This window comes from Neoarius graeffei, chromosome 9 (assembly GCF_027579695.1).
Source record: "Neoarius graeffei isolate fNeoGra1 chromosome 9, fNeoGra1.pri, whole genome shotgun sequence".
Taxonomy (NCBI): Eukaryota; Metazoa; Chordata; class Actinopteri; order Siluriformes; family Ariidae; genus Neoarius; species Neoarius graeffei.
In genome coordinates this window covers 46,473,457-46,493,425 of record NC_083577.1, presented here as the reverse complement: position 1 = coordinate 46,493,425, position 19,969 = coordinate 46,473,457, and the positions used below count along the sequence as shown (strand labels likewise).

The 19,969-nt window shown below is 39.3% G+C and overlaps 1 protein-coding gene across 6 annotated transcripts in view; it reads left to right on the top strand.

The window, feature by feature from the left end:
* The window catches only part of inpp4aa (inositol polyphosphate-4-phosphatase type I Aa), a 39,744-nt gene that overhangs the window by 236 nt on the left and 19,539 nt on the right, over positions 1 to 19,969 (top strand). For 4 of the 6 annotated variants that reach the window (XM_060929659.1, XM_060929657.1, XM_060929658.1 and 1 more), the window contains exons 2-5: positions 18,197 to 18,491; positions 18,642 to 18,686; positions 19,558 to 19,676; positions 19,799 to 19,915. In XM_060929659.1, coding sequence (XP_060785642.1) covers positions 18,392 to 18,491; positions 18,642 to 18,686; positions 19,558 to 19,676; positions 19,799 to 19,915 — 381 coding nt within the window. In that variant the 5' untranslated portion in view covers positions 18,197 to 18,391. Of the gene's footprint in view, positions 1 to 16,510; positions 16,598 to 18,196; positions 18,492 to 18,641; positions 18,687 to 19,557; positions 19,677 to 19,798; positions 19,916 to 19,969 lie in introns of all 6 variants that reach the window. The other 2 variants (XM_060929654.1, XM_060929656.1) reach the window with 2 other exon arrangements.

The window sequence follows — 19,969 nt, the reverse complement described above, 5'->3', positions numbered from 1 at the left end:
TCATCCGTCTTACTGGAGCGTTTCGGCACTGGGTGATTGTCGAAGGGGTGTAAGGTTGGAGCTGAGTTTTCCTGCGACATGGTGTTGGATATTAAAGGCAGTGAGCAGCATATCTGTGCGAATGAATGTAACGGAAGTCTTGTCCTGTGTCTCCTCTTTTCCGTCCTCTCTCTCCTCTCCATGGTGATCTGGGCGCTTGGGGTTCGTAGGATGCTGCAGCATCGACAGGACACTACGTCGCTGTATTTTAGAGACGGAAAAGATAAACCAGCTCTTCTGTTTGTTGTCGGACCGCTTTGTTGTTTTTAAACCGCAGCGTTTAAGGCCTATCTGATGAATTTCCTGTTTCACAAAACGTTCTTTGCTTTGGATTCATGCTACAAGCAGGTGGGGATTGTAATTAGACGCATGATGCTTGTTTTCTGCCTTATTCCAGACGTCCTGGTGTCATTAATGCATATTACTGTCTGTAATTTGTCCTCAGCAACATAATTGAAACAAGCACAAGTCTGTTATCATTACTAGATACAAAGTGTCATTGTTGTAAACCCAAGTGCTTCACTGTTGTGTGTGTGTGCGTTTCCTCCTTAGACTGGTTTCTTGTAGTACTGTTTATAGTCATTGTCATGGTGCTGTCTTGATAGTATGTCACAATATTCTCTCTGTATATAGATCAGGCAGTCTGTTTTTAGACCTGGGTTGTTTTACAATCAGGGTAAGTTTGTGTCACAGGGGTCCAAAATTCAAATTGATTCAAACTGGTTCTTGTACCAGTTTTTAAGTGAAGGACAAGTTAAAGAACAGATTTCAGGTAACTTTTTGACATATATGTGTATGGTAGTTTTGTGTAATCTGCTATAAGATAAAGAAGATTAAGTGTAGCTTTAAGCAGGGCTGGGAGAAACAAATGAAGTGATTCTCGGAGAGGACTTTTTTTTTTTTTTTGACAATTCAGAATCCACTACTTCCATAGTGCTTTTAAATATAAGGCTGTAAGCTTTGTGTTAGTTGTCTCTAATATTTATGTCCCAATATCTTGACCACATTAATTTTAGGATGAAAATAATCACTTTAAATATGTTATTTTATATTGAAAAATTAGCTGTCTCGGAGAGGACATTTTTTGACACAATTACATACTAATTTGATCAAAATAGTCTGAAAACTTACTGGCATTCAACATTAAAACTTAACTATGTTTCCAATGATATGGAACCAAATATTTGTTTTATGGTATAAAGAATGATTTAAGTGCATCCCTTTTGGAGCTACCTGTGGTCAAAAAAGCACTTTTTCTAAATGACACGAGTAATTTTGCTAAATATGACATATATATTGCCATACATTCACCAAAAATAACGTTATCACCAAATTTGTTTTTGCATGGTAAATGGAGCTATCACAGGGCTACAGTAAACAACCAAGTTTATTTAGTCAAGCCTTTTGATATTGAAGATAATAAGTGTTAAATGTGATTTTTAGCTTGCATACCCTGATTGTAAAACAACCCACCTACCAATAACATTTATTCATTGCTAATTTATAACATTCTCATATATATATATATATATATATATATATATATATATATATATATATATATATATATATATATAATATATATAGGCTAATATTTATCCCAAAAACTAGCAATGATGAAAGCACTACTTTTATTTGGCAAATTACACCAAATTTCAAGCCAACTTTTACATGCAACAGAATAAAAGTGAATGAAATGTGAAAAGGCATTACAACCCCAATGAACACTGTGAGCCAAAGGTTAATGGGTCAAAATTAGTACAGTATGTTTGTTACAGTGCTAGGTTTAAATGGCAGCACAACAGGAATTTGAACACCCAGGCCAGTGGGCAATGGTGTTAGTAGAAATGAATGAGGCAATACGTACTGCTCTTACAGCAGTGAGCTGCCAAAACAGTGGCTTAACTCTCCCTGAGACAGGAAAATGGGGTCTGTATTCATATTAGTGGTTCTCATATGCAAATCCAAGAACATTATGTATGCATGAGAAGAAAACATGGGGGGGGGGAATGCAAAACCGTCTCGTATACATGCTTATGCTTGCACTGTCGTAGTACTGTATATGTATGGTAAAAGCTCCATCATCCTTACACAGGCACCTAGCAATAATTTGCACAGAAAGTGCCATTTAGTAACTGGTTATTGAAAGTTTTGATGAAAAATGGGTTCATGTTGAGTAGAAACATTTTAAGCTTTTTAAAAACATTTTAACCTTATTTTTAAAAATATATTTTAACATTTCCATTCATGTTTCCTAAATGATTAAAACAAAATGAGAATCATTCCTGTTGTTTTACATAGACCATATGTAGCCAAATGTGTGTTTGTATTGATGAAGAATTGTCCACGCCTAGTCTATGGAATTTTATTGTTTGTGCTCTAACATTGTGAGTGAAACATTCAGGGACAGTTTAAAAAGGGCACACAACCGTTATTTGTGGAAAAGCTGAGTGGAATGAGTGTCTGCAGTGCAGGCGGTTCTGACAGTATCTTTGGAGCAGGGAGGGATCCTGTTTAACTGGGTTGGTCAGGCCCAATATGTCCCAGCAGGGAGTCTACTTCAACCTTTGCTAAAAGCTGCAAGACACCAGTGATGATTAACAAGGCCTGTCATGGATATGCAACAGCAAATATCCATATTCATAAAGAAGTTTTTGCTGTAATCAACAGTATACCAAAGTAGAGAGAACTGTTTTTAAATATATTTTGTCATCACTTATTTACAATTAAGTTTGTAAGTAACTTTGTTACAGCTGTAACTTCACTAATTACAGTATAATTAGTTTAGTGTATTTAATTAGCACAGGTAATCGTATGGGGCCGAGTAAAATTAAGGATTCATTTCACGAGTGATTTCAAAGTTTTCGCGACAAAGGCAATTTCAAAACTTTGAAATCACGAGAGAAGTTGATCCTTAATTTTACGAGGAACCATACGATTACTTGTTTATAATATATAGGGCCAAATTCATACTTCGGAAGCCATTCAAGTTCACAACATTTGTTATTCATATTTTCTGAACCAATCAGGGCGCAAAACTATCTTGCACATTTGAATCAATTTCTAAAGCACCTTTCATCATGACACGGCGACACGACATGAGGATTTTGAAAGTGGTTTACAAAATTTTATTGGAACTTCTTTACAAAAGCCTGCATTACTTTAGTTTAAGAGAGTCTGGTTCGTAGTTTTCCCCATTTTCTTTCCTCACTTCTGCATAACACTGTGATAGCACCTTGTCTAACTCACAGCATTCATATGCCATTAGAAAGTCGTTTATTTGTCTTTCTACAGCCCATTTCTTAAACATGGAAAGCCAAAAATTCGTACTTTTTTTTTTTTTTTTTTGTATTTTCATTTTCGCTTGCAGCTTTCAATTGGTTTATCATTTCTTCGTCAAATATAGCGAAACACAGCACTGCTGAGTCAGCAGAGTCAGCCATTTTGTTGACACAATTTGCTAATTTTTGTAATCATAACCAAGCAACGAACTAGCCAATAGCATTTCAGAAATACGGCCCTGTGTTAAGGGAAAAAGCCCTCCTTGATTGACCAATCAGAATTGAGTAATTTGGCCCCATGTATTATAAGTATAGCTACAGGGGCTCAGTTAGTTTGTAACATTTAATATTTCATAACCATTGTTTTCCTTTCATTAATTTTGATCTTAATGTATATTGCAGGCATATTTATTGATATGACATTAAGTCATTATGCCTTCTGTGAAATAACACACTGACCAGTATATCTAAAGATGCAGATTATGGAGCACTAATGTACATTAAAAAACTGATCCAGCCATGGTACAGCAAGGAACAGCACAGGAGGTCCTTTCTACTTGTTGCTATCAGACTCCATACCTCTGCCCAAAAGTGACAGCTATTTTAGGTTCTCCACTATTTATTTATATTCTATCCACATTCACTGGATATGAGCAATTGCACACTCTGATTAATTGAATGGCTTGAATGACTTCCACTACTATAGGACATCGGCTCATATTATGAGTAGAGAAAAACAAAATGGTGGAGCGTGTTGCTGAACCAACCGAGGACGAAATAAAAACTCTACTCGAAAACAGAACCAAAACAAAAAATTATCAAGTATTTAGCCATTTCTGTTTCTTTTAAAAGAATATACACTACCTCCTCCCCCCCCCCACACACAGTGGTGTAGTGGTTAGCACTGTCACCTCACAGCAAGAAGGCCCTGGGTTCAAGCCCAGGGGCTGACAAGGGCCTTTCTGTGTGGAGTTTGCATGTTCTCCCCATGTCTGCGTGGGTTTCCTCCGGGTGCTCTGGTTTCCCCCATAGTCCAAAGACATGCAGGTTAGACTAATTGGTGGCTCTAAATTGACTGTAGGTGTGAATGGTTGTTTGTCTTTGTGTTAGCACTGTGATGACCTGGTGACTTGTCCAGGGTGTACCCCGCCTCTTGTCCATAGTCAGCTGGGATAGGCTCCAGCTTGCCACAGGATAAGCGACTACAGATAATGGATGGATGGAACATACTCCCTCCCCCCAAAATATCTCCTGTTCCACACTCCAGCCCAGTTGGTGGTGGTAATGCAGGGTTTTTTCTAGAAAACTTTAGTATGAGGGTGCTCACCATGGCGAAGGAGCGAAGCGGGGGGGGGAGATGGTGCCGGTTGTCCCCCCCCGCCGTGCAAAGCCTTTGAAAAATGCTCCAATGAGATATTCTGAGGCTATCTGAGAGGGAAATTGTAACAAATTGTCTGTCAACATTGAAAAAGAAAGAAGTAATCATCTTCTGCCCTGGACAGTCTTTGGCTTTCTTCCGTTTCGTGCCGCGGGATGACATCTTTAAATGCCCAAGTGTCAACAAAAACAACTCGCGAACTACTTCTGTCAAAAACCCAGTGGGTGAAACGCCGGTGGGTGAAAGGTCATTCAGTCTCGAGAACTCTCACTCTACAAGTCAGCTGACCTTGTATGTAACCCATGTCAAATCTCGCGAGAGCAGCCGCGACAAGTAAACAACTAAACAACATGGCGCCTCAGTCTGGAAAACGTCAATTCGGATTGTTTTTGCACCGTCTGGCGGTGTATCTACTATGATTGGAATATTTTTGGAGCAATTATAACGTATTTGATGATCAGACACATTGTCATGTAGTGTTGCTGGGATGTTTTCACGGAGTCGGTAAGGGGGCGCACGCCGAGAGTAAGAGGGCGCAGCGCCCCTGTTCCCCCGTTTAGACGAAAGCCTGATTATTATAGCATTTTTCACAAATTGCTACTGTCATTTCGCCAGTTTGTTTACATTCTAAGCGGAAATGATTTTGTCGAACATTGTGTAAAGTTTTTTTGTTTGTTTGTTTTGTTTTTTTAAAATATCAAATTTGCAAAAAATAAAAAGACTGTTTCTCAAAATCCAGTGAATGTGGATAGAATAAAACCGTTATTCCACTCAAACTCGTCATACATGGCTTATAGCCGACTCGGCAGTCCGCACCTCATCGGCTATCGCTCATTTACGACTCAATTTCGTGGAATAACTGTTAAATATAGTCATTCCATGCAGCTCTGTTTTATTGCTGCTATAGTTTGATACTCTCTTTTATCTTGACATATAAATATGATCACTTGCCACTTTTAAAATAAGAAACTTTTATTCATCCCTCAGTGGGAAAATTTATCATGCATCACTCTACTTATAGCTTACATTTTTTTACCATTATCATAAGACTTTTTTTGTAGTATCCTTGTAATTTGATGTATCTTGTTTGCTACAGCAGCACAATTTACCGCAGGGATCAAAAATGTACTATTTCTGCATGATCATGATATTTGGTTCATGTGAAGAGGTATTTGAGGTTCTGGTTAATGACTAGATTTCTTCCTCAGGAATCAGCACGCATGAAGTAAATTAATTGGGGAATAAAAGAAGGGATGTTGTGCTAAAGCCATGTTTGATCACAGGAGTTTGGCAAGAAGGTGGTCTGTGATCATGCTGCTCTCATATCATCTGACTCAGTTTGTTTACTGAACAAGGGTTGAGAATCTATTTCAGTTACTAATCACTGAATTGTTCCATAAAAATTCTCAGTTTACCATTTTGCTATTTATCAGAATTGAAACTGGTCAAGTGAGCCCAGTTCAGTCTTTTCCTCCTTACTTTCTCATCATATTATTTAGACATTATTTGTCATTTATTTTTATATCTTCTTTATTGTTCAGAATAAAGTAATCAATCAATCAATATGATAAGAGAACTGCAGGTTAACAGTTAATAAAGATATTGAAGAGACGACAGCAGGACTATGATGTCAAGGAGAGATAGATAACAAAAGTATATTTAGCTGGTTTTCAGAGAGGCTGACAGACAAACGATACAGTGTCTGCTAATTTTGATTGGGATCTTTTTATTAACCATTTTTTCTGATTTATTAAAGGTAGCCTCCTGGGCTATTTTTACCAGAGTTGTTAAATTGCTTGCAATGAAGATAAATAATCCAGTGCAAGGGGGAAAACAAATGATGCAAGATGCTGTAGGATAAGAATCATCATGTGAGACCTCTTCAGTGTTGTAAAGAAGTTTGTTTGTTGAATTCTGGGATTTACTTTGGCTTGATGCTACCTTTTGGGAATTACAATATATTTCAGGCAGTCTACAAACCACTGGTTTTTCTGTGTAGGAAATATTTCATACATTATTTGTGGTAGACTGTCTCTGGTCTAATGAAGTACACTGATATGGCCAAAGCTATGTGGACACTTGACCATCACACCCATATACGTCTTCCCCAAACTGTTGCCACAAAGTTGAAAGCACACAATTGTCTAGAATGTCTGTGCATGCTGTAGCTTCAAGCTTTCCCCACACTGGAACTAACGCTACGTTCACACTGCAAGGCTTAATGCTCAATTCCGATTTTTTTGTGAAATCCAATTTTTTTGTGAGGTCGTTCACATTCACAAATATATGCGACTTGTATGTGATCCTCAGTATGAACGAAAAGCGACCTAAAAGTGTTCCGCATGCGCATTGCAGGATACGACGACGTCACACGCAGTGAGCATGGCCAGTGTTTACGGAAGTAAAACCACCCGGTTGCGGTATGACCCATCCAATCTAGCTTGAATAGCTGCATCCCCCCAAATGGAAATCAGCTCCCTAACCTCTGCGTCCTTCCATTGAGAAGATTCAGAACCTTCACAGCCCGAAGCGTCCCTCGCATTGATGTCATATGCACCATGTTGTAACTTTTTTTTGAGAGACCCGCCGCCTACTTCAGCGCAGAATAGTGACGTTTGTGGCTTGTTGATGACGTGTAAGTCGGATGAATGCGACCTGGCGGTTCAGACTGAAGTCGCATATGAAAAGAGCGGATAGGAATCGGAATTAGGACCACATATCCAAACGGCCTGGGTCGGATTTGAAAAAATCGGATCTGTGTCGTTCATATTGTCAATAAAAGATCGGATACAGGTCACATATGGGCGAAAAGATCGGATTTGAGTCACTTCAGCCTGCAGTGTGAACGTAGCCTAAGGGGCCTAGCCCAAACATATTCCAGCATAACAGTGCTCTTGTGCACAAAGCAAGCTCCATAAGGACATGGTTTGCCAAGGTTGGTGTGGATGATGACAATGATGGGAAGTACAGATCTTTTTTTTACTGACTTGGATCTTTGAATCTCGTTCACTGAAATAAATGAGTCGTCTTTTCAAATCATTTGTTTACTTCATTCACTGGAACAAGTGTGGCATTGCATGCCACCCCATACAGTTCTCAAACACTAAGAGCAACATGTTTTGCTTCACTTGATAAAGTATAATACACAAGTTCACTTTTGTTAAGCTCTTAAGCAAACTTTTGGATCATAGTCTATTGAGTTATTCAGTTTAAGTGATCACTTCAGTTGCCCGTACAAGAGTGCTGCACTTATAAATACAAATATAATTCTATTCATTGTATAATAGCTATTCACTTGAACCTCCCTGGTCATTGAAGACCCGTAGCGTATGAACTCATTCCAATGGAAAGACAAATTAAACATCCATTCAATAACTACATTACATTACACACATTATGTAATTATAATTACAGCATTATGTGCTATGGGCACATATATGGGCATCTACAGAAACATTGTTTTACCAGCTAATGTTAGCAGGCCCTCCTCTCGTCTTCAGTAATAGCATTGATCATGTGACTGCTGTAACAACGTTAATAATGAATGGGAGGCTAGACCTGAAAGATTTGTAGTATGCTTTGTGAACAAATCAGTTGTTCCTACTCTGAGAATATATGGCAATCATGTGACAAGTGAATGAGACGTATACCCAACAGACCCATAGTTTTGATTTGTGAACAAGTCACAGGCTAAAATTATTACTACATGTTATCCCAAATCAGCCAAAAGTCTACATTTTGCTCCTTTATTAAAACAGTACTATATATGGCAACATATAACACAAAATAAACTGATATAAATTTAGGATGTATTTCTTTATAACCAGGATATACTCATCTCATTATCTCTAGCCACTTTATCCTGTTCTACAGGGTCACAGGCAAGCTGGAGCCTATCCCAGCTGACTACGGGCGAAAGGTGGGGTACACCCTGGACAAGTCGCCAGGTCATCACAGGGCCGACACATAGACACAGACAACCATTCACATTCACACCTACGGTCAATTTAGTCACCAGTTAACCTAACCTGCATGTCTTTGGACTGTGGGGGAAACCGGAGCACCCGGAGGAAACCCACGCGGACACGGGGAGAACATGCAAACTCCACGCAGAAAGGCCCTCGCCGGGCACGGGGCTCGAACCCTGACCTTCTTGCTGTGAGGCGACAGCACTAACCACTACACCACCAGGATATACTATAAATAATGTATGTCTCTGAAGGGCAGACTAAGTTGGATGAAAATAAAGATGTATTTAAATATTGAAAGGTCAAATAGAAATAAAGTTAAATAAAAACCACACTGTTCAGCCAGACCAATCAGTAATGATTTGTGAACAAATCACTTCTCCCTACACTGAGAATATGAAGCCGGTATGTGACACATGAACAAGAGATTCATACCCAAAAGACCCGTTCATGAACGAAACTGAACCTAAGTGGTGCTCATGTGTGGCCCAGGGAAAAATGAATGAATCACCTCACCGAGATGAGTCTTTATTCCTGAGTCATACAAAAGAGCCCTGGCCTCAACCCATATGAACACCATTGAAATGAAATGGTATGGCAATTATGCACCAGGCCTCCTTGCCTGACCTCACTAATGCTTTCTGTGGCTGGATGAGCACAAACATCCCCACATCGACACTCCATAATCTAGTGGAAAGCCTTATCAAGAGAGCAGAGGCTGTTATGGTGGGTGGGTGTTGAACAAGCATATATGGGCATACTGTATATGAGTCAGGTGTCCACATACTTTTGACCACATACTGTAGTGTATATCAGCATGATCATTGTGTATAGACAACACCCAGTAAGTGCACTGAAAGACAGTCACAGAGAAGACTCAAGTACAAAGAAAGAGAAGAAAGTTTCCCTTAAACTTCCTTATTAGGCACAAATTTCAGGATGTGGTTGTATTACAAAAGAAGGAAGATGCAGCTGGCTTGAGAAAGGTTTGGCTGACATGCACGCTGTCTTCCGTTCATGATGTGACCTGCATACACTGCCATAGAAGTGAAATCTTTTCTGTCAATAGAAGAAGAACTTAGGGATTTGGCTGCAGTGTTTTTAGTTTGTCTATAGTTTTTCCTTAGGTAACCTACATATTACAGTTTTTCTCAGTTGCCAAGACATTTCTCAAAACTAAGCTCCATTTCTCAAAACTCTAAGTATAAATCCAAAACTGCACATTCAACTCTTCCAATGTCAAACTTCCAGGTTAAAACCAAACTCTTGACTCAAAACCATTTACTCTTGCTGGAAAACCAAACTTTGCCTTCAAACATCACACAATAGTCCTCAAAAACACACACCACACCATCCAGGCATATCACTACAGTGACATGGCCGCTCTGACAGCTTCAGCCATCAAAGGGTCTAGGGAACATTACAGTAGTGGTTTTCTGTTGCCTTCTGCTGGATTATTATAGAGGTTTTCTCCTCTCAACCATTCACACAACACCTATGGACAATTGAGAGGCTGTCCACACGGCAACAGATTCAGGTGAATCTGATAAAATTGTTTATCGTTTCGGCCTGGCGTCCACACGGCACCGGCGTTTCGGGTGCCCCAAAACGATATTTTTTGAGAACGGGTTCCAGAGTGGAAAAATCTGGCAACGGCGCCGTTGCGAAGTCGTCTGGATGAGTAGAACGGATTTGTTTACGATGACGTCACAACCACATGACTAGAACAAGCAGCACTCTCGCTGTTTTGTATGAACCACTGTATTGCATTCACTTTTGTATACAGCTTTTCTTTTAAATAAACAAGTAACTGAACCATTTCTTGAATTTCTTTTTTTTTATTGGATAAGACTGCTTTTCAAAATGTTCACACACAATATAAAAAGTTATATAAATTATATAAAAATGCTTTTCAAAATGTTCACACACAATAAGAAAATTAAGTTGTATAAAACTATGCACACTAATAAAACTAATTTGTACACACAGAAGGCATGATTTCCTCGCGTAGTCGCAGCCATCTCCTTCTTGTTGTGTGTTTGTTCCTGAGAGTGCTTCACGCCGGGTAGAAGAAGGGGTTTATGCGCATGCGTCCTACTTCTATTGTTCTGGTGTCTCCGATGGAACCGTCTTACAGACGTGTATAGAGGTGTGGCATGTGTATTGCATCGTTTTCAGCAAGCATTGCGTTGCCATATGTACCTGATATTTTACTGATCCGTTGCCCATGTGGACGCGATATTTTTTTAATAAAATCTCGTTGCTGTTTTCGTGTGGATGTAGCCTTAGAGCCAGCAGTTAGCCTAACCTGCATGTCTTTGGACTGTGGGGAAAAACCGGAACACCTGGAGGAAACCCACGCAGATACGAGGAGAACATGCAAACTCCACACAGAAAGGCCCCTGTCGGCCACTGGACTCAAACCCAGAACCTTCTTGCTGTGAGGCAACAGCGCTAACCACTTACGTCACACTGCAGAGTTTAATTCATAATACTGCCACAAAAACCTGCAATGAATAATGTTACTTCTGGTTCTCCCCCACAAAACCTCTTTACGTCATAAACACAGACAAAAATGTATACTGTAAATTTTTTTATTCATAATGTATTATGCAGTACAACTTACAATCAATGCAAACATTAAGGGATGAAAAAGGTACTGTAAACATAGTAAAAAGGGGGAAACTTGTGTAAAGATGTAAAACATAATAGAAAATTTACCTCAGCATTCCCACTGTGGATTACTGGTAAATGCAGAAAATAGTTTACTCTGCTACTGCATCGTGTCTCTGGTCTGGGTCAGGCAAGAGAACCTCATCTACATCACAGGCTATATTGGCCCTTGCCAGGTAGTGGCGGGGGAACCTCACATGCCTAATCCACCCCTGGCATGCATGGCATGGCCTGGAGAAGGTGAGCATGAATGTAGGGGTCTCCGTCATACACCTTCCACCACCATTCCAAAAAAAAAAAAAACACCTCTATGGGGTTGAGGAAGGGGAAATATGTTGGTAGAAAGATATTGTTGAACCTGGGGTTATTGGTGAACCAGTCACGAACTAGAGCAGCCCGATGGAAACTTGTGTTGTCCCAAATGAGCATGTAGCATGGCTGCTGTAGACAACTGGCTCCCTCTGCTTGAACTGATATATATGGTCTCGCAGACTGTCAAGGAAAATAAGGAGAAGCATTGTGTTGCAGTATATGGCCAAAGGATGGCATGACGGTGGAGGACCCCTTGGTGGCTGATGGTGGCGCACATTAGTGATATTCCCTCCTTGCTGGCCAGGGACATGCATGATGCCCCATTGGACAGTTATGTTCCTCCCTCTTCTGCTCAGACAGATCGAATCTCACTTCATCAACAAAGATCATCTTGTGAGGAATAGGTCGCCCTTCTATTTGAAAGATTCTCTACAAAACCATGAAATATAGTAGAGTACTGTAAAATGACTATTCCAAAACACATTGCTAGAGGGTGAAAATGGTAGGCCATCATATATGTAGTTTGTTCTACAGTATAGACAGCTGTACTATACAATAATACTATCTAACATACTGAAATACTTCATACAATATGAAAGCCCATACCTGCACATATTCCTGATGCTGGTCTTTCACTCTGTCAGAATTTCTTTTAAAAGGGACGCAATATGCCGGTTTCATTCATAGACTCCCCCCCCCCCCCCCCCCCAAGAATACAGTCAATTGTTGAGATACTAATGGCATCAGTTCCTCGAAAGACTTGTTGATCCTCAAGGACCCACTGTTGAATCTCTCGCAGGCGACTTGCATTGTTGGCAATGACTATGTTGACTATTTCCCTCTCTTGCTGCTTGGATAGCAGCCTTCTCCTGCCTCCACCAGGTTGTCATCTTTCAGTTCTGCAAAAACAGAAGTGGGATGGGATACTGTAACTGTAAATCATCCTTTTGATAAAATGGAAACATACAGTAACTCCATATTACATATTGTAACTGCTATACAGTATTGTAAAGGCTCAGAGTACAGCAATCCAAAGTAGAGTACAGTAGAGAGCAGTATCTACATGTACTGTAAAACTCTCGCGGTTATCAGAAGACTAGCCCCCCACTGTAACCCTAGCTAGGTAACAGGCAAGAGGCCGAGGGCTATGGAAATGGGGATCAGCGCCACCCTATGCGCCACATGGTGTGGGAAGGAATTTGATTTTTTGATTTGATTCCTGCCTGAAGGTCCGTATGATGGAAGCAACAGTGAAGCGGCTACGGTTCGGCTGCACTCATTGCTCAGCCTTCCTTATTGATGGGCCATGCACAAGGACATGGTCAACAAGAGTGGCATAAATTTCATCACCCACTGCTTGTCTCCTCCTCCTGAATCCATTGTTCTAAAACTAAATTAGCTAAATACTTAATAACATAAGTATTTGTATATATGATTTGATTTGGTTGATATACCATGTTGGTATGTCTTGGTAAGTTGGTGTTTTTTTTTTGTTTTTTTTTTTTTTTTGCTGATTTTGCTTTCTTTTGTATATATAGTTTATTATGGTGGAAAGTGACGTTTGATTAATGGTGGTATAGAGGGTTAGGATTTGATAAGTTATTTACTTCTTCTTAATCCTTTCCGAGCATTATTATGTTATTGCCTTGTAGCTACGCTATTCTGTTTATGATGATGTTTTGATGATTGCATTTTTTATTTTTTTGTTTGTTTTTATATCTTCTTTACTGTTTGGAATCAATCAATAAAAAAAAAAAACAGGGCCTTTGTATATGCATTGGAGGTTCTGATTAGTGTGTGAACAATTTTGACTCAGTGTTTTCAATCAGGTAATCGTGTGCTAATTGGATTCAATCTTTGCTGACTGACTTAACAATTTTGAATGCTTGTGCTTTCTGAATGAACACAAGGTGTAGGCAATGATAATTAAGGGAATTTGTGTGTAGAGTTTTGCACTAAAAGTTCAACTAATTTAAATCATGCGAGTAAACCGCTCAATACAGTGTATAGTTTTAGGAAATGTGTGTCTCTTTTGGGAGATGGTGTTATGTATTAGGATGTTTAGTTCATAAGTTTGGTAATAGTGTGTAAGCAATCAAGAAAAACTAATTGTTATACAAAGTACTACTCTAGCCCTGTGATGACCTGGCGACTTGTCCAGGGTGTACCCCGCCTTTCGCCCGTAGTCAGCTGGGATGGGCTCCGGCTTGCCTGCGACCCTGTAGAAGGATAAAGCGGCTAGAGATAATGAGATGAGATGAGAAGTACTACTCTGAAAATGTGTGCGGTGGTAAACTGCTGACACTGCCAAATTTAGTGTTGTCTAAATAGTTACAATATGTTAAGGTTTTCTAGTCATTAGCTAGCACGCTAGTTAAAGGGGCTGGCTTACCCTTCCCAGAATCCTCTGTGCCAAGTGGCGAGTCACTATTTTATATGCATCAATATTCCTAAAACAATCCACAGCAATCCAGTGACACCCTAGGCCATAAACCTTAAACTGTAACATGAAAGTGAAGATGTGTTTTAAATTCTTTTGACTGATTCATTCCCTTTTTGTATGGTTATTCCATTGTAATGGACCCGAACTGGCCTCGGCCGTTTTGTGCGCAGCTGAGAAGGGGGGCGGACAAGGCATATTTTGTTTTAAGTTTCTACTAAAACACGTAGATGAAGATAAAGTTCGAGATGAGTTTTAAAGGGATCACTAACAGTGAATTTGCAGAGGTTTTGCTGCACATAGAGCTAGCAGGTAGCAGTCATGTGCTTTCAAAAAAAAAATACATGCTTGGAAGGGTGAGTTGGCCTCTTTAAGCAGTAAGTCAAACAGGTTATTTGTTGATAGATGGAGCAATTGCTGGGTTTCACGTGACGTCACATCCACCTCATTAGTTATTCAAAACTTTAGCTGGTGGTCTACCAAAGCTCAGTTGACAAAGTGTTTGTACGGAGAAGGTGCATTGCTTGCATGAAAAATACCTTACGCTTGCGTTGTTCGAATTGATAAAACCGTGAAACTCATAAAAGTTTCTTCAGGGTTCCCCATGAGCTAATAAAAAAGGGTGAATGAACACAGGATTTCACAAAAAGACATCGAAAAAGGTAGCTTTTGAACCTCTCACTGAAATCAAAGGGAGCCGAGTCGAAGCATGCTCGAGTTTGCAATAATCACTTCGTGAAAGCTTTGTATATCCCTCTCAGCTATGTCCTTAGTGTTTTCCAAGTACTTTTCTTGCTATGTTTTGTTATTTTACGTTACTTTTTTTAGTCACGAAGCGCTAAAGTCCCCAGCTGTTTCTTTGTTTACCCCTCACTCCTCACAAAGTCCATATGCATGAAGGTCGCGACAAAATTCTTACCCAGCCATACAATTACAATGCACTGTGATCACTTCTCCGTATTGTTTAACTAAGATCCGGGTCTTTAAAGGGGTTTCTAATGATCTTTGTAAATGATTTACCTGAGAGATAAGAGCAAACACAAGTGAGAATCAAGCGAACTGTTTGTTTACACTTCACCGTGCAGCACTTCGTTGTAAAGACAAGAATGGAAAAACTTACCAAAAAAAAACAACATACTTGCACAGTGGTGTAGTGGTTAGTGCTGTCGCCTCACAGCAAGAAGGTCCTGGGTTCAAGCCCCGGGGCCGGCGAGGGCCTTTCTGTGTGGAGTTTGCATGTTCTCCCCGTGTCCGCGTGGGTTTCCTCCGGGTGCTCCGGTTTCCCCCACAGTCCAAAGACATGCAGGTTAGGTTAACTGGTGACTCTAAATTGACCGTAGGTGTGAGTGTGAATGGTTGTCTGTGTCAGCCCTGTGATGACCTGGCGACTTGTCCAGGGTGTACCCCGCCTTTCGCCCGTAGTCAGCTGGGATAGGCTCCAGCTTGCCTGCGACCCTGTAGAAGGATAAAGCGGCTAGAGATAATGAGATGAGATGAGACTTACACAGGCAAAACAAAACAGGATTCATTTGGCAGCGACTTGATACCGAGGTCCTTTACCCAGCCACATACAAAAAAGTTGTAAGCCTCCATACTCTTCCACGCTTTCATCTGTTTTGCAGTGTAGAAGGTGTTGTAGTCTGCAACACCAGATAGTTCAAGGTGTCAAGTAACTCGACTGAAGGGTAGTTTTCGAGAGTGGATGACAAATCCTTCTTTCCCAGACTGCACGTAGCAATCTCCTGAATATATTTAAAGTGAGCAATAGCTTCTAGATTATGAGCATACTTTGATAAGTTATCGCTAGTTGTTTGCATGAGGCAGCTGTTTAGGCCACCAGCAATTTCACTTCCGGTAAAACTGCTAAGAAAAGTCATGTGACTGAAACCCAGCAATAGCTAAATGCATATACACATGACAAGAATTGTTTCAAACATTGCACTAGTTAAAGCAGCATCATTTAGACACAGCAATGGCTTAGTGGTGGTTACATTAGTGAAACTCATTTGTATGAATTACTAATTTATTGTAAATTCTGACCTCTAGCAAAACAAATCTACATTAGTCATCTGTAATAATCAAATGAAGAGGAACATGATACAGAATTGGTCCACAATTGAAATGTCACAAAATCCACATCCTTACACTATCACACGTTATACAACAGTTAGTTCTGGTCGACTGATTGAACGAGCGGCGTTCCAAGAGTGCTGATGCGATATTTAGCATTGTTTGTTTGTATCACTCTGTCAGTCAGTCTGACACTGAATAGAGGCTTCTTGCCTGCACGCAACTCAGACATTCTGATATTCAGTATAACAGGATTCTTGCCCATATGATATTGCTTACTTATTTCTGAATCAAATAGAATAAATTATGTTTTGATTCTTGGTCCTGTGTGTTCATGTTCCCACTGGAGAAAGAGCGACACGTTCATGCATTCTGAAGGATGGCAACCTCCATGCTGTGTAGGAACTGACAAAGGAGAAAAGTCTGATTCATGACTGTGAGTCACACTTCAGGAAAGAGCACTGCATGTTACAGCACAATGGCGCCATGTAATATTACATTAAAATTACTCCAAATTGAATTCTATTTTAAAAATTAATTTTGGTTGAATAGTGTTCTGTCTGCATCCTTCTCCATTAACAGAGAAAGACTGTTTTTTGAACAGTTAATGTTTCACGATCATTGTTTTTCCTTCATCAATGTCTTATATGTGTTAAGGTGAAAATAAATATAAGCTCTGAGCCTGTGTAAGTGTTGAGAGATAAGCAGCGTGAAATGTCACTGTTTATTTTTAACTACAGCACTTCTGATTATAGTTCTGATATTTCATTGATTTTCATTACTTATCATCTGTCTTTGTGTGCATATTGCCAATATAGCCATGTGTGGGTAATGTGGGTAAAACATAACCGTGCATTCAATATTAAAACACTGAGGCACAATTATACTGTATTTTGTTTATTGAAAATACTATATAGAATATTGTGCTGTTTGCCCATTTTTACTAATAAAATAAAAGCAATGAATTTTGGTACTGACAATGTTTGATAGCCCTGTACCTTTGAATGTTTGGATAATGGGGCTTGGCTTTTAATGCTATGGTAATGCAAAGGGAGTATTTCATCAAATGTACTCAGCTTCTGCTGCCAGCACTGCAAGATATATAATCTGCAAACCTGTCTCATCGTTGGTTCTGCCTGTCCCACCTTTTGCTTCACTTTAATTAATCTCAGATTCCTTTTTTCTCACACCTCTTTGTACCATCTCAGCTTTTAAAGACAAGCTCATGTTGGAGAAGAGATGCGAAGGATAGAGATGTGTTATGAAAGTTGGCCATTTCTGAAAAAGGCAAGACAAATAAGTGCATGCTGATTCACTTTTTAGATCTTATATGTAGTAATGAGCTCCTTCAAAGAAAGTCATGACAATGTAAGAATTCCCCCCCTCCTCCTCCCATGAAACTTTCAGCTGCGATAAACACAAAAATGGGCACAAAAAATACACAGTTCATATTTTCTATTATGGAAAATGTGAAATTCCAAACAAGAGAAGTACAAAGTAGAAGTTCAAAAGTAGCCTGATAGTGTTTGTGCATGTAACTTGTGCTCGCTGTTGAAATACTGCCACATGCCTTTCTCACAGCTTTACTTGATCAGTTCCAGAAAACAGCCAAGTTTTCAGAAATATTGCGTAGTGCACTTTCTTTTTGAATGATGCAGTGACCACACATTGTGTGATCTAGTAAAAGGTTCCCTGTTTATATATGGTTTGTATCCTTGTGATGACATATACCTGTTTATGTTCAGAGAAATAGCATTTCAAACTGTTGCCAAGCTGCTATTAAGGTCTTATTTGTGAGTAGGACACAAGTGTTAAATAAGCTTTTCAGAATTCATAAATTCATGATTAAATCCCTCAAATTTTTTGAAATGTTCTTTTAGCACAAATGAATAACGGGCAGGTGTGTTTACAAATCCTCTGCTATCTTATATTAAGCATATCTGAGGTTCTGTGTCTAATTTGTCTTGGCAATTGTTGACAGGTGTTGCGAATTTAATATTTATTCATAACTTCTCCCTTCTCTTTCTCTGTCCAGGTTTCTCTTTAGAAGTCTAGTTCATGGAGTGAAACAGTGCTACAGACCTCACCATCACACTTTCTTCATACCCAAGGTATAAAGGTGTGAGGGCGTTTTCCTCATCCTTTTGTCCATCTCATCCATACTATCAGTACTGCTCTCCAATTTAAGTCTCCAAGATCCCAGAGGTTTATTTGTTTTAATTACTACAAAATGGCGGCAAAAGAGCGCAGTCCTCGTCACCGGCCCTGGTCTGTGTATCGTGCCAACACATTCGATATCGCTTCTGAAATGATAGGGCTCACATTGACAGGTAAGAGATAGACAGAGTAGTTTTGTTATTTGGTTGCTGAATTCTGCACTATTTAAATTACTTTATGATTTATGATTAATTCTATAAAGTGTAATCATTATTCATGTGCTAGCAGGCAATGGTAATATCTACAGAATAATCTGTGTTTAGGAAACAGTCAGGATCCTGACGAGCCTGTGTTAGAGTTCAGTCTGGGTAAGTAGCAGACAGAAAGGTACCACTGTGATAATTAAAAATATATTTGATTAAAAAGAGGTCTCTGATCATCTTTATGCCTTTATGGATATTCCACCACTAAACACTTCTCTTTGGGTGAACAAGGAATGAATTGGTTGCTTTAGGGATGGTTTATTGTGTTTTATATAATGTTCCTGTGTAAATGTCTGGAAACTATCAAATTGGCTCATCAAGCAATGAAATATATTTACAACAACCCTAATTAATGAATCATTAGAAATATATTTAAAAAAAAATTCTCTTCACATGGCTCCTTCAATACTGGTACTTCAAACCTGTATTCTAGCTCAGTCATTCTTGATTGAGAGACACCACATTGGCAATAAGGTTCAAATCAGGGGACTTAGATCACCAGCAGAGAGATATTTAATTTCATTATTTTTGAAGGCATTTTTGCTTTACAGCATTTATTTGTATGTACCAAAGACTTTTGCACAACACTGTATTTTAAATGTGCTGATTGCCCTTAGAATATAATTGTAAGTCTGTATGTTTTTACATACTAATTTTATAAAGTAAAAGGCAATTCACCCACCTGTGTTGTGCATTAGACTGAGAATGGATGAATTCCTTGTCCGTTCCTGTTAAATTAGCATTAGCACAAGGTAACATGTCTACAGGCAACACAATTTCAGCCTATTTAAATAAAGCTGATGGTGGACTGGTTACTCTATACTGCCCCTAGGTATTAATGAACCTGAGGGGCAATATAGACACTTTCATGCTGTGCGTCCAGGGTTACTGGGATGGGCACAGGGATTCACAAAGACCAAGATAAAGCAGTTACTGAAGATAAATGAGTGAATGATATTAGCTTTTTTTTTTCCAGCATGCAGTGAGTTAGTGACTCCAACATTGGAGCGTAAACCTAGTAGCTTTGTGGCAGTGAGCTGCACCACCCCTCCTCAAGCATTTTGGACAAAGCATGCTCAGACTGAGATTATAGAGGTAAGAGAGGATGCATTGAGCACATAGTATTACTGATTTTACCCCAGGATATTTACAATTGACTATAACTGAAATGGTAACATGTATCTTTACAATGAAAAGTGTTTTGTTTCTCATTTAAGGGGACAAGCAACCCAATATTCCTCAGTAGCATTGCTTTTTTTCAAGACTCTCTGATCACACAGCAGACTCAAGTGAAACTTTCTGTTTATGATGTCAAAGACCGTTCACAGGGCACGGTGAGATCATCATGATCAAACATGATCAAAACAATCTTTTCATATAGACTTTAA